Consider the following 12,241-nt stretch of genomic DNA (forward strand, 5'->3'; position numbering starts at 1 on the left):
TTTTGTATTGTAATTATTTATTTTTTAACAAACAAAAATATTTGTAATTTTATTTTTAAACATAGAAATTAATTAACAATTGGCATCTACTTGTATTAAGAACAAAATGTGATATGGAAACAATATTGGTAAACATTCTTTATACATTTCAAACATTTTCCGTACGAATTGCATATCTGTTAACAAATCGAAACATTCCAAAATTTTATCAAAAACCTGAGTTCAAAACATAAATAAATACAGAATACATATTTTCTTGATTTTTGCACACTGATAACGTTCGTTATTTTCACTCGTTTGTATTTTTAAATTTTCCTGTATATTTTTAAAATTTTTTGTTATTGCTTTTGATCTCTTTTACCTTGTGTGACATTTTATGTAGTGATAACGTTGAACCACGCGACTTTGTTTTGTTTATTTACAAAGTTGAGGGGAGGTACTAAATCGGAAGCACCGTTGCTTTGTGATCACTTAGTTGCACTAAAACGCTAGCCAAAAGCGATTAAACTCATACGTACATAAATATATGTATGGACACAAATTATTCAACGTGTCGCGTTGTTGTCAGCACAAGTTTATAAATAATTCTCAATCAAACCAGTTTTATATAATCACTTCAAAACTTTCTTCTGCTGCTATTTCAATATTTATCGAGTTTTTCGAAAGCTATTAATTGCAGCAAAATACAAAAGTGCCGACAGTGACGTTGCCCACACGCATTCACATATACACATACGTATGTGTAAATATATGTACATATATAATATTTTGTTTTGAGTGAATTAGCTAACAATCGCTCTTCGCCGACAACACACTACGAAAATTTGTCCACACGTCATGCGCACATAGATTTGGTTGCGATTATTATTATTATTTTTGTATATTTTCTTTGATTTGTTGCAATCTTTAGCAATTTGTTTCAACAATTTTCCAATAATTCGAATGCCACGAAGAAACAGCTCAGTTAAGTAGAAATAAAATTTGTATGTAAGTCAAAAGTCAAAATGACAGCCGATGGTGGAACTATGTGTGCTGTCGTCGGATAGAGCAACGCGTGTTTACTGAAGGTTGGAAGCACACTGCAGCGACAACGTGGATGGTAAAACTGACTGAGACGGTTTTTATATCTCACGTAAGGTAATAATAGCGAAAATCTATGATTACGTCGCTTGCAAAAGCAACGCTGCTCACTCGAGTGATTCAAAGAACCACGCAAATCAACAAATCAAAATGTACTAAGCACATTGTGGACCGAAGCCGGGCAAAAGGCCACTGAGAAACACAGAGAGAGTGTGAGCATCAATTGTGCCAAATGGAAATGGGTAGCGTTTTTGAGCTGGCCGATTTTCAACTTTGGACCATGTACCAAGTATTGAGCGCAATATGCATATTATAGCCACACACTCACATTTACATGAATATATAGAAAATTTCTCAATATATTGAAATTTGTTGTGATTGTATAGAGCTCGCTGAGTGTTGTGTGAATTTGAGAGCATTTATTTCGTTAAGAAAAGTTTCTATTGTAAAGGGTTAATTAAATAATTAGCCACCACTGTGACATCTTCGTTTGTTGCACTTTACAAAATTATACATATTAATTTTAAATAAAAAATTTTAGAAAATAGTATACACGATAAAATGAGTTTATTTAAAAAGTACTTTTCAAGTGTATGTATTAATTAAAGGATTTTATTTTTTATATAATAATTTCGCAACATGTTACAACTGAAAATATAATTTTTGTCCAACGATTCTTTGTATCACCTAAAACTAATCGAGTAATTTAGTAAAAATTAAAATATCTTGATGAAAATTTGTGCACGTGTTCATTGATATCCAAGGGGATTAGTATTATAAATGTGCGGAATCGGTTGATGGTCACGCCCACAAAATGCCATTAAGCTTAAAACGTGTAGCGAGGGACAAAGCTTCTTCAACAGTGGGCTTGGCCCCGTCCCGTAAATGTTTTAATATATAATGCCTCGCCAGTGCTTTGGTGCCATTCGCGCCACAATGTGATATTTTTTGGATGTCACAAAGTGACTTCATGTTAATGCTAGCTAGCTCTACAAAAGAAAAGCAGGCACCCTGCCTTGCCAGTGCTTAGGTGATAAAGCAGGCACCCTGCCTAGCCAGTGCTTAGGTGACATTCGCACCGCAAAGTGATATGTTTTGGAAGTCATGAAGTGACTTCATGTTAAGGTGGCTGCTCATGAAAATATTATATACCGAATTTCATTGAAATCTGTCGAGTAGTTCCTGAGATATGGTTTTTGGTCCATAAGTGGGAGACCATTTTAAATTTAAAAAAAATGCCTGGACCGAACCAAAAAGATTACGTCCAAATATGCCCCTCCCTACTGCGATCCTTTGTGCCAAATTTCACTTTAATATCTTTACTTATGGCTTAGTTATGACACTTTATATGTTTTTGGTTTTCGCCATTTTGTGGGCGTGGCAGTGGGACGATTTTGCTCATCTTCGAAATTACCTTCTTATAGAGCCAAGAAATACGTGTACCAAGTTTCATCATGATATCTCAATTTTTACTCAAGTTGCAGCTTGCACGGATGGACGGACGGACGGACAGACAGACAGACATCCGGATTTCAACTCTACTCGTCACCCTGATCACTTTGGTATATATAACCCTACATCTGACTCTTTTATTTTTTGGACTTACAAACAACCGTTATGTGAACAAAACTATAATACTCTCCTTAGCCACTTTGTTGCGAGAGTATAAAAACAGGAAGCTGTGCTGAACTAATCGGACAATATTGGCCTGTCTAGATGTTTCTAGATTCTTTATTCCTTGAATAATTATATCTAAAAATGGTAGAGTAGAAGTTCCTATAGTTTTGTGTGACCAAGAAGGCTTTATCATTGCCCATTACATAAGTTTTGACCCCAAAATTTCCGTCATTGTAATATACAAGTAAATCAAAACCAATTGCTTTAAATACAATACAACTTGAACTATAATAGAATATGGCTCTGTGATATGGAACCGTAGTTGCCAAATCTAATCTGACAAATTAGAGTTGGTTCAAAAATAAGCTTCAACTTCTTTTTATTTTATTTTTATTTTTCCAAATGAAAAAAGGTTTTAAGAAGTACAGAGTTTTATGTATATCTACAAAGTTTATTTAATCTATTTATTTTAGTATTTCTCCGTAGCGCTCGTGTGTTTGGAGTTATTCGAAATATAAGTTGATGTTCGCTCAGATTTACCTCGGGATAATGTAGGGCTTGCAGTAGGTGTAGCATTGAAACACTCCTTCGGTAAAAATCTGTGTCGAAAAAAGTAAATATTAATAGATACTAAACTAAATAACAAATTTTGTAACAAAAACCCGTCCCGCCACCCATCGGACCTTCTTACATCCAACACTAAAACTTTCGAACTCGCGTGTATAGGAATAGCCTCTTACCTATGAATTACAGGTGATATTACAACTGCGTCCAACGTTTTCAAGTCCTTTGGTCCGCAAAGAAATGAAGTGACAGTGCCAACCAGCAATGTTGATAAAACACCAATCACAGGTATCCAATGATATGATAAACGATACAAAGGAAATACGTCCGACTCATCAACATAACCGGGTACAGTTATTGTGGAATTATTGGGACATTCCGATACGAAAACTTCTAACATATGCGAACCAAGTTGACCGCTTGCTGTTGCTGCTTGTGTGCCAAAAGACACCCAACCTGACATAATTGCGCCCGCTGCAGCGCCAGCTAAAGCACCTTTTGTAGTGCTCCAAGGTACCAACATGCCAAGTGTGAATATACCACACGTGGTACTACTTTCAATGGCCACAAGTGAAGACACTACACTCAAAATGCCACTTAACTTTTCGAGTACAAAAATTAACGCAACCGCAATTACACCATGGATAATTATTACGAAGTTGACAAGTATTTTTGAAGCGCGTTCGCTCAAATTAATTGCAAAACTGCCACGTACTATATCCTCAAAGATCACCAAAGCTGTAGAATTAAATCCTAACGATAAAGAACTTAAACCTGCGCCAAAGACACCAGCTATAAAGAGACCCGGTATGCCTTGTAAATGACCGACAGTTTGCATTACATAGATCGGTAATAACTGATCGGTATTCTGTATGAAAGATAGAAATTAACCACTTTTATCGAGTACCATACACATATAATGGTTAGGTAATATAATATTTACCGAAATAAATCCAACGCTCAGTGGATCACAGTTTCGATAGTAGTCAAATATCAATAAACCGGCAAAGCAGCAAAACGAAACAAATATTACAGCACTGATCGTAAAGATGATCATCGAATGCTGAGCTTTTTTCAAAGTCGGTAGCGACATGTAACGTTGAACCATAGCCTGATTTACACTATTATAACTGGTCCAATAGAAAAAGCCACCAATCAGTACAGCCCAAAATGACTGTCTCTCATATAGTGATGGGGTTACACTGTAATAGAAGGATGATAAGAAGGATAACAAGTTATATTGTCGCACTGATTGGTCGATTTTTAAATCCTAAACAAACTTAATGTCATGAAGTTTGAAAAAATTAAAAACACCGATTTTTTTATGAAATATGTATATACATAAATAAAAAAGCAGCATAACGATCTAAGTCAATTTAGCCATGTCCGTGCGGCTGTCTTTAGCAATAGTTCGTCTTTTTTTGAGATATCGATGTGAAGTTTTTCACACGTTCTTTTCTGTCCACTTAGCTGCTCTGTTTTCTCCGATATCGGGCCATTATAGCATATAGCTAATTAAATTCTTGTAAGGAAAACTTCATATGTATAATATCCTTACGAAATTTGGCATAGATTATTAACCAAGACAATGCTATAATCTTCGAAGGAACTGTTCATATCGGATCGCTTTAGCATATAGTTGCCATGCAAACGATCGAACCATCGGAATTAAGTACTTCTTTCAATGATTATTTGGACTTACTTAGCAAAAATGATGCGTCCGCCTTCAGCAGCGTGCTGAAATACTGGTCCAAATCCACCTGCCCATATCAGTCCAAGTATGACGACAACTATTATCCCAATGAACATAACCAATGTTTGCCATATATCAGTTTGAACCACAGCCTTAATACCACCCTAAAAATTACGTTCAGATATTTAATGCTCCCATACTCGTTTAAGCTAAAAAGATAGTTTGAAACGAACAGGAAGACCGATTTGGCTATACACTGCTGGTCATTAGGTTAGACGCACGTTTACTTGCATTACAGTTGTTTTAATATTGAGTACTTGATGATACTTAACATTTGATTTATTACAAATAAAAACATAATAGTTTCAGTAATCAGTAATGTCTCCTTTGTTAGGAATTACTTCATATATTCGGTCCTTCATAGAATGATATAGGGAATATATGTATGTTAAGGAAATCTTGCTCCAACACGTTTAATAGTTGCAGTTAATGTATCCTTACCTTCGAATTGCTTTCCGCCTTCTTATACCTTCCTTGTTAGCCAGCGTCAAACCTATTCAATTACGTTAGGATCTGGAGAATATGGGGTCATGACGTCAACGTTTTGACTCGAAATAAACGACCTTACTACTCGAACGATATGAATAGGAGCATTGTCTTGTTGAATAATCCGTTGAATTGGTCCAAAGAGATTACTTAATTTTGGAATTACAGACTCCAAAAATGTTTTGAACGTGATGGCACCCCACATCATGACTCCACCTTCTCGACTATGGTGGCGACTTAAATATAGCTCATCCTTCCGCAAATCGTGACAATAAAACTTGAAAGCCGTCAAAACGTTCTGAATTAAAACATTTTTCATCACTAAAGACAACAGAACACCAATCATTAAGTCGAGTGTCAGATTGAACAGTCCACGTCATATATTATTACTGATTGTTCAGATAGTGTTTTTTCCTGTAAAGTATTTTTCACATGACTCTGGATCTTTTAAATATCTATCCGCATTTCTGGAGCTGCGTTTTATCTGTTTAGAAATATTTCGATTGGATGGTCCTTGGGAGTGAAAAAGTCTACTTTTTCGTGATCCAATAATCTGAGAATAGTAGCTTTTCCCATTTTAACTTTAATTATAGTTCGAAAAACAATTTATGTCTTTATTTTTAATACTTTCTCATAAAAAAAACTGCACTTGTTTACGCATGACAAAGAAATGTAAACTGCGTATTTTTCAATGACCAACCGAAAACGCACGCTATGAGCAAATATTTTTCGGACAATTCGAATTTTGATAAGAAAAGCATTTTAGTCTAAAGCAAACATGATGATTAATGTAATAATTTTTTTAAAAACGTTGGTGCGTCTAACATAAGATCCGCATTGTATGTTATATAAAACAAAGACAAAAAACCACCCGAATTACTAATTGTTAATATTACTATAATTATATGAGTGGATATTACCAAAATTGTGTATATCACGACAATTAAACTGACGACGCTACTAGTTATGTATACATTAATTCCAGTTACTAAGGAAGAAATATATTATTCAAACTTTAAACGATTTTATGGTAAAATTACACATTTAAGTTTCATCTTACCTTGATTAAATGCTAATGCTGGCACATATACAATTATTGGCATGTAAACTATCTGAAGAGAAGGGTATAAATAATGATTAACGTACTATTTCTTCTTTTACACCTACCATTTTCACAATAAACAAAACTGCGGCAATAGTTCGAACGCTCGCGCCGAAACGAGTTTCCAAATACTAAAAATAAACAAAAAAATAATTAAATTACATTTTCGAAAATTACTAGTGAACCTAAATTAAAATCTGTGCAAAAATTACAGTACTTGATAGGGAGGATCCCTACATCCAAAACTAAAATCATTGCCTTAAATGCAAAAGTATTTGGTTAATATAATACATATAACAAAAAGAAACTTCTCACCTCATAAGAAGAACTGACTCTTAATGCGGAAAAAACTGGCATATAGACTTTCGACACCACTATTGCCATTAGAATTACCGATATAATGATTAACCAATACTGAGTGCCATAATTGTAGATTTCCGATGGTGTGCCCAGCATAGTTCCACCTGAAATGTAGCTATTTTCATAGAGATAATCATATTGTATTTCATTCTTAAAAAAGTGCAGTGATTAGACCATATATGATTTATCTTAATTTACGATGGCCATCTAAAAATATTATACTTTCCTATCAAACCAATTAAAATAATGGCATACTAACCTAGCAACAAGACTCATTGCCACTGGGAATACTTTCATTTGTCTGGATCCCAGCATATATTCACTCATTCCTTTAGAACCAAAGTCCAGTACGTTATGGTCCTTAAGTTCCTCATCATCGCTTGGCTTAACCGGTTTCTTTCTAAATCAATTTAGTGTATACCTTTTAATTTATATATTATTGATTTTCATCTAATTTACCTTATGTAGCCAAAATAGATACCAATTCCCGTAGAGAACAACAATAGAGCTCCAAACACACAGTAGTCGGGAATTGAAAAATGTAATTGTGAATATTCTTGATTCGATGTCTATAGGAGGAAAAATAAATATTTGTATACATAGTATTGGTACAAATTACGTGTTAAATGTTCAACTAACTAAAATCAGTAGGCTCATAATATAATCAGTAAAGAAAAACTTGGATCAAAGTCACATTCTTCTTCATAGGCACCGCTTTTTCGGTTATAGCCGATTTTAGAACAACGCGCCAGTCGGGGTGATGAGTGACCTGTAGAGTTTGGTCTTTACTCAGCTCAAGGTAGTATCTATTTTCAGTAGTTATTTCAAGGCTGATATTGCGGGTGGTGTAAATGCTGGTTTCTAGATAGACGAAATTATCTACGTCTTCAAAGAGCCAAGTCGCGACTGCGACGACTGTTTGTTTGATGACTGGAGATATTTGGTCTTGCCCTCGTTCACTACCTGACCCATTGCCATTTAATTCACTTCCTTATCCAGTCTGGAAAAAACAGAACTAACTAACTTTGGCGCGGTTGTTGAGGCCAAAGATACCAATATCATTTTTGAAATTGCTGAACGTCAGTTTACACAGCCGTATTAGTTTTGCGGGCATACCAAATTCAGACAAAACAGTTCTTTTTCGAGCTGTCAAACGAAGAAGAGATGTGTGTCGATCCTCTTTTCAAATTCTTTTCGAAGATTTGGCGCATGGTGTATATCTTCTCAGTTGTTGGTTTTCCAAGCCTAAAGCCACACTGACAAGGTCTAATCAGTTTGTTGATCTTGGGCTTTAATCCTTTTCACAGTGCGCTCGATAGAACCTAATATGCGATGTTGAGGAGGATGGGGTCTTCCTTTTTGTGGATTGGGCAGAGCATGCTTAAATTCCAATCGTCGTACAAATAATATAATGTATGCTTCTTATAAGTTCTTTTCCGCCGTGTTTGAAAGCTCGACGGGCAGTCAATCAGCTCCCGACGTTTTGTTGTTCATGGTCGGGCAAAAGAACGTCCGCTCCATCCTCATTGATTGGGGAATTGGGTTCACCATCACCTGTTGTTAAGCTTTCATCGCCATTCATAATTTCAGTATGTTCTGGACATCAGTCTCTAGATCACCTTTGAGAGTTCTACAAGTGTATGCTCCGATCTTGAAACCTTCTGTTAGTCTCCGTATATTTTCGTAGAATTTTCAAGCGTTACCCCATTTCGGCATCTATCCTTTTTTGTCTACAAATGCGTTTCGCTTCCCTCTTCACCTCTCGGTATCTATCTTATCCTGCACGTGTTGTGGTCGACTGTAACGTTGCGAGGTAGGCAGTCTGTTTTCTCTGCGCTACGACACAGCACTCCTCGTCGTATCAGCTGTTTTTTTGCCTTTTCCGAAAAACAATAGTTTCGTTTGCAGGTGCACGTACGGAGAGTGAAATGCCGCCCCACAGTTCCCTACCATCGAGTTGCTGATGAGTATCTCAGAGAGCAAGTCAAGTAGAAAATCGTTCGGCTATCTGTTTTAAATTTAAATTCTCGACGTCAAGCCTTCCTTATGTTTGTTGACGTGCGTTTTTTGCGGCACAGAGGCGGGTGCGTATCTTGGCTGCAACAAGAAAGTAGTCCGAGTCGACGTTGTGAAGTCAGAACGTACGCACATCTCAGACAATGGAAACTTGCCTTCCGTCTTTCACAACATTATAGATCAGGCTGGTGGTTTCTCAATCCGTAGACAGCGAGGTAGCTGGATGAATTTTCTTAAGCTGATATCTAGGACCACAGATCACCATATTTTCGATATAGGCGATCAGCCTCAACCAGTTCATCATAGTGGGGCGTGGCTTATCATACTTCCAATTGAATCAAATCGTGATTTATAAAATATTCAAAATGAATTTACCCGTTTGAAACATGATTTTATTCAATTGGAAGTAATGAAATGCTTAATTTATAATTATACCTGTATGTACTTACATACATATATTTCTCTTTTATCAGTTTATCTTACCTTATATTGCATTGTAAAGAATTAAAGATAAGCGACGATAAAAAGAAGATTGTGTTTAGTCGTATATGCTTTATTGAAAGGCCTTTTAAATTATTTTGGCAGTATCAGATAACGACTGCAATATTCAAACTTTTTATCCAAGCTATTGCAATTTTTCGAACGAACAGGGTTTTTTTTATAATAGTTGTCTACTCAACTAGTGTCTTTAAACTATTTTATTGGCCCAATTAAAAGAGCTAATAAATATAATATAAGTGATATGATAAAGTAGTTGATATCCACTTGGAAAGACGAAAGATGCTCACTAAATCTGGTTTAAATATTATCACTTTCATTATTTTTCAGCAATTAATTCAAATATGTTGACCAGACAGGAAATCATACTTGACGATTTTATATTTTTTTTCTTTAGGCAAACATAATTGTTTGTTTGAATTTATGTATATAAAAAAATATAATTATTTTTTTTTAAAAAATTTTTTGTTCTTATTCTCGCGAATTAAGTGTTTCTATTCTGTGACAACTTAAATAATTAATATGCAAAACTAAATTTAATAAGCTATAACTTTAATTTAATAAGCTATAACTTTAAAATCGCAAAATTTGTTGTCTAATGTTATGTTTTTGTTATCTTAAAGACTAAGTAATTTATGCAAAAATTCACTGATTGTGCTCGTACTTCAATTCGTGGCTTTAAAACCTTTTACAGAATTCTTTTTCAAAAACAGTGCTCTTTAGAAATATATTTATGATTTTTACCATTGTGTACTCAATAGTATATCGTTTTTGTTTCTCTGCAATTAATTTTTAATACTTTATATCCTTCTCCGGTTTTTAAGCATTATTGTAGAGACTTTGTTTTTATAATAATATAGTATAGCGACCGAAATTTCGCTTTTATTAATTCGTTTTATACTTATTAAATCAAAAGAATACTTCCACACAAATCAGATACCAAAAGTATACTAAGTGCATAATAAGAAGAAAGCCACTGAGATACCATTAAGTAGTTAGCGCCATTATCGCATATAAACTAGTTAGTGTACTTAGTTTTGCTAAAAATACTGTTACAAAAAAGTGTCGCTATTATACTCTCGCAACATGTTACTATAGAGTATTACATCTATATGTCAAATAGGTACCCGGAAATTCTCATTTTGATTTTCCCGCTGAGAATATTTAAATTTTCATTCCCAGATTGACAGAACTGTCACTCACTATACTGTCAAATTTTATTGCTTTGTGTCATTTAGTTTGTTTACGGCGTCATTAGAAAGAAGTCAACCTTTTGTGCGCGTTGCGATTTTTACTATGGATGGAAATATTGAACAAAGAGATTGTGTGAAATTTTGTGTTTCAAATGAAATTTCCTAGGCCAAAACGTTGGAAATGTTGAANCACTATACTGTCAAATTTTATTGCTTTGTGTCATTTAGTTTGTTTACGGCGTCATTAGAAAGAAGTCAACCTTTTGTGCGCGTTGCGATTTTTTTATTTTTTTTTTTTTTTTTTTTTTTTTTTTTTTTTTTTTTTTTTTTTTTTTTTTTCGATTCATTTTTGTCGGGCCATTCCGATGGTTGTTGACTTGTTTACATGTCGTACTCGAAAACCCATGTCTTGTCACCAGTTATGATGCGTTCGATGAACGTTGTATCGGAATTTACGCGTTCAAGCATGTCTTCAGCCATCTTACTGCGCTTAACTTTTTGAAGAAAATACAGATCTTTTGGCACCAATCTGCGACTTTCCGCATACCCAAAATATGACGAGCGGTCTCATGAGGCATGTCCATAATTTGAACTATCTCTCGCAAAATATAATGATGATTTTCGAGCCCCATTTCCCTTATTTTGTCGACGTTTTCTTCAGTTGAAGATTTCGAAGGTAGTCCTGAACGTGGCAAATCCTTCACTTCTTCTCGCCCCTCTTTGAACGATTTATAACAATCGTAAACCTGAGTTTTCGACATCAAATGTTTTTTTTTTTTTTTCAACATTTCCAACGTTTTGGCCTAGGAAATTTCATTTGAAACACAAAATTTCACACAATCTCTTTGTTCAATATTTCCATCCATAGTAAAAATTGCAACGCACACAAAAGGTTGACTTGCTCCTAATGACGCTGTAAACAAACTAAATGACACATAGCAATAAAAATTGACAAAATAGTCGCTCACAGTTGTGCCAACCTGGAAAAAACATTTTTTTTTAATATTCTCACCGGTAAAATTTAAAATAAGAATTTCCGGGTACTCATTTGATAGAACGTATATTATACTTTAGATCACCTTACGCTGATTCGTAACACCTAAAACTAAATGAGATAGATGCTTATATAAATGATCTTTATAATTATTTGTATATATAAATGTGTGTACTGTAAGTATAGTCCACACCCTGTCTTCCATATAAGGTTTACCTACTAAAAATGACTTCCTAAGTACGTTAGAAGCATTAATTCTCATAGCCAAGATGTATCGGAAAGATTTTATAGGAGTCCGTTTCCAACTGAACAGATTTCAAACAAATTATATCATATTATCCTAAATTCTTATATTAAAATGCAAAAATCAGATAAAAGCACCCACTTCCTTTATAACACAATTCGAATTCCTGTATACAAACCAAAAACCAATCAATAGTTTCATCGGAATACAAGTTTTCTAGAATAGTCTTTGAGGTGGCACTTACGACAAAAATTGTCCAAATCGGACCAAACCTATTCAACCACTCAGATACCGAATATGTTTCAAAAAGTACAGAGTTTTATGTATCTCTATA

At 34.6% G+C, this 12,241-nt stretch overlaps 3 protein-coding genes across 5 annotated transcripts in view; 1 reads left to right on the forward strand and 2 right to left on the reverse strand.

Annotated features, from left to right (window-relative positions):
- Positions 1-1,258, reverse strand: part of LOC108978546 (sodium-coupled monocarboxylate transporter 2-like) — an 18,093-nt gene extending 16,835 nt beyond the window's left edge. Inside the window, exon 1 of one of the 2 annotated variants that reach the window (XM_018948878.1) lies at positions 362-1,258. In XM_018948878.1, coding sequence (XP_018804423.1) covers positions 362-373 — 12 coding nt within the window. In that variant the 5' untranslated portion in view covers positions 374-1,258. The remainder of the gene's footprint in view (positions 1-361) is intronic. The other variant, XM_018948879.1, reaches the window with a different exon arrangement.
- LOC108978553 (metallophosphoesterase 1 homolog) overlaps positions 1-12,241 on the forward strand; it is a 38,006-nt gene that overhangs the window by 19,049 nt on the left and 6,716 nt on the right. The window lies entirely within an intron of this gene.
- On the reverse strand, positions 3,167-10,349 carry LOC108978549 (sodium-coupled monocarboxylate transporter 2-like). Of its 2 annotated transcripts, none has more exons than XM_018948886.1 (11): positions 10,221-10,349; positions 7,422-7,531; positions 7,222-7,362; positions 6,918-7,077; positions 6,668-6,733; positions 6,561-6,612; positions 6,421-6,488; positions 4,964-5,118; positions 4,205-4,463; positions 3,438-4,129; positions 3,167-3,296 (listed from the first exon to the last, which is right to left on the reverse strand). In XM_018948886.1, exons 1-11 carry the CDS (start codon positions 10,221-10,223, stop codon positions 3,167-3,169), a joined length of 1,836 nt encoding a protein of 611 aa, XP_018804431.1. In that variant the 5' UTR covers positions 10,224-10,349. The 2 variants fall into 2 exon arrangements, with proteins under 2 accessions (XP_018804431.1, XP_018804430.1); XM_018948885.1 differs by lacking the exon at positions 10,221-10,349 and adding an exon at positions 9,462-9,676.

This window comes from Bactrocera latifrons, unplaced genomic scaffold (genome assembly GCF_001853355.1).
Source record: "Bactrocera latifrons isolate USDA-ARS-PBARC rearing strain unplaced genomic scaffold, ASM185335v1 scaffold_124, whole genome shotgun sequence".
NCBI lineage: Eukaryota > Metazoa > Arthropoda > Insecta > Diptera > Tephritidae > Bactrocera > Bactrocera latifrons.

What these genes read in the sequence shown, in the direction of transcription:
- LOC108978549 (XM_018948885.1), bottom strand. An exon ending in GAGTCAGTTCTTCTTATGAG is followed by an intron (nt 6,734 to 6,917) that starts GTGAGAAGTTTC and finishes GTTTATTTTTAG; the next exon opens with TATTTGGAAACTCGTTTCGG. An exon ending in GGACGCATCATTTTTGCTAA is followed by an intron (nt 4,464 to 4,963) that starts GTAAGTCCAAAT and finishes CTTCTATTACAG; the next exon opens with TGTAACCCCATCACTATATG.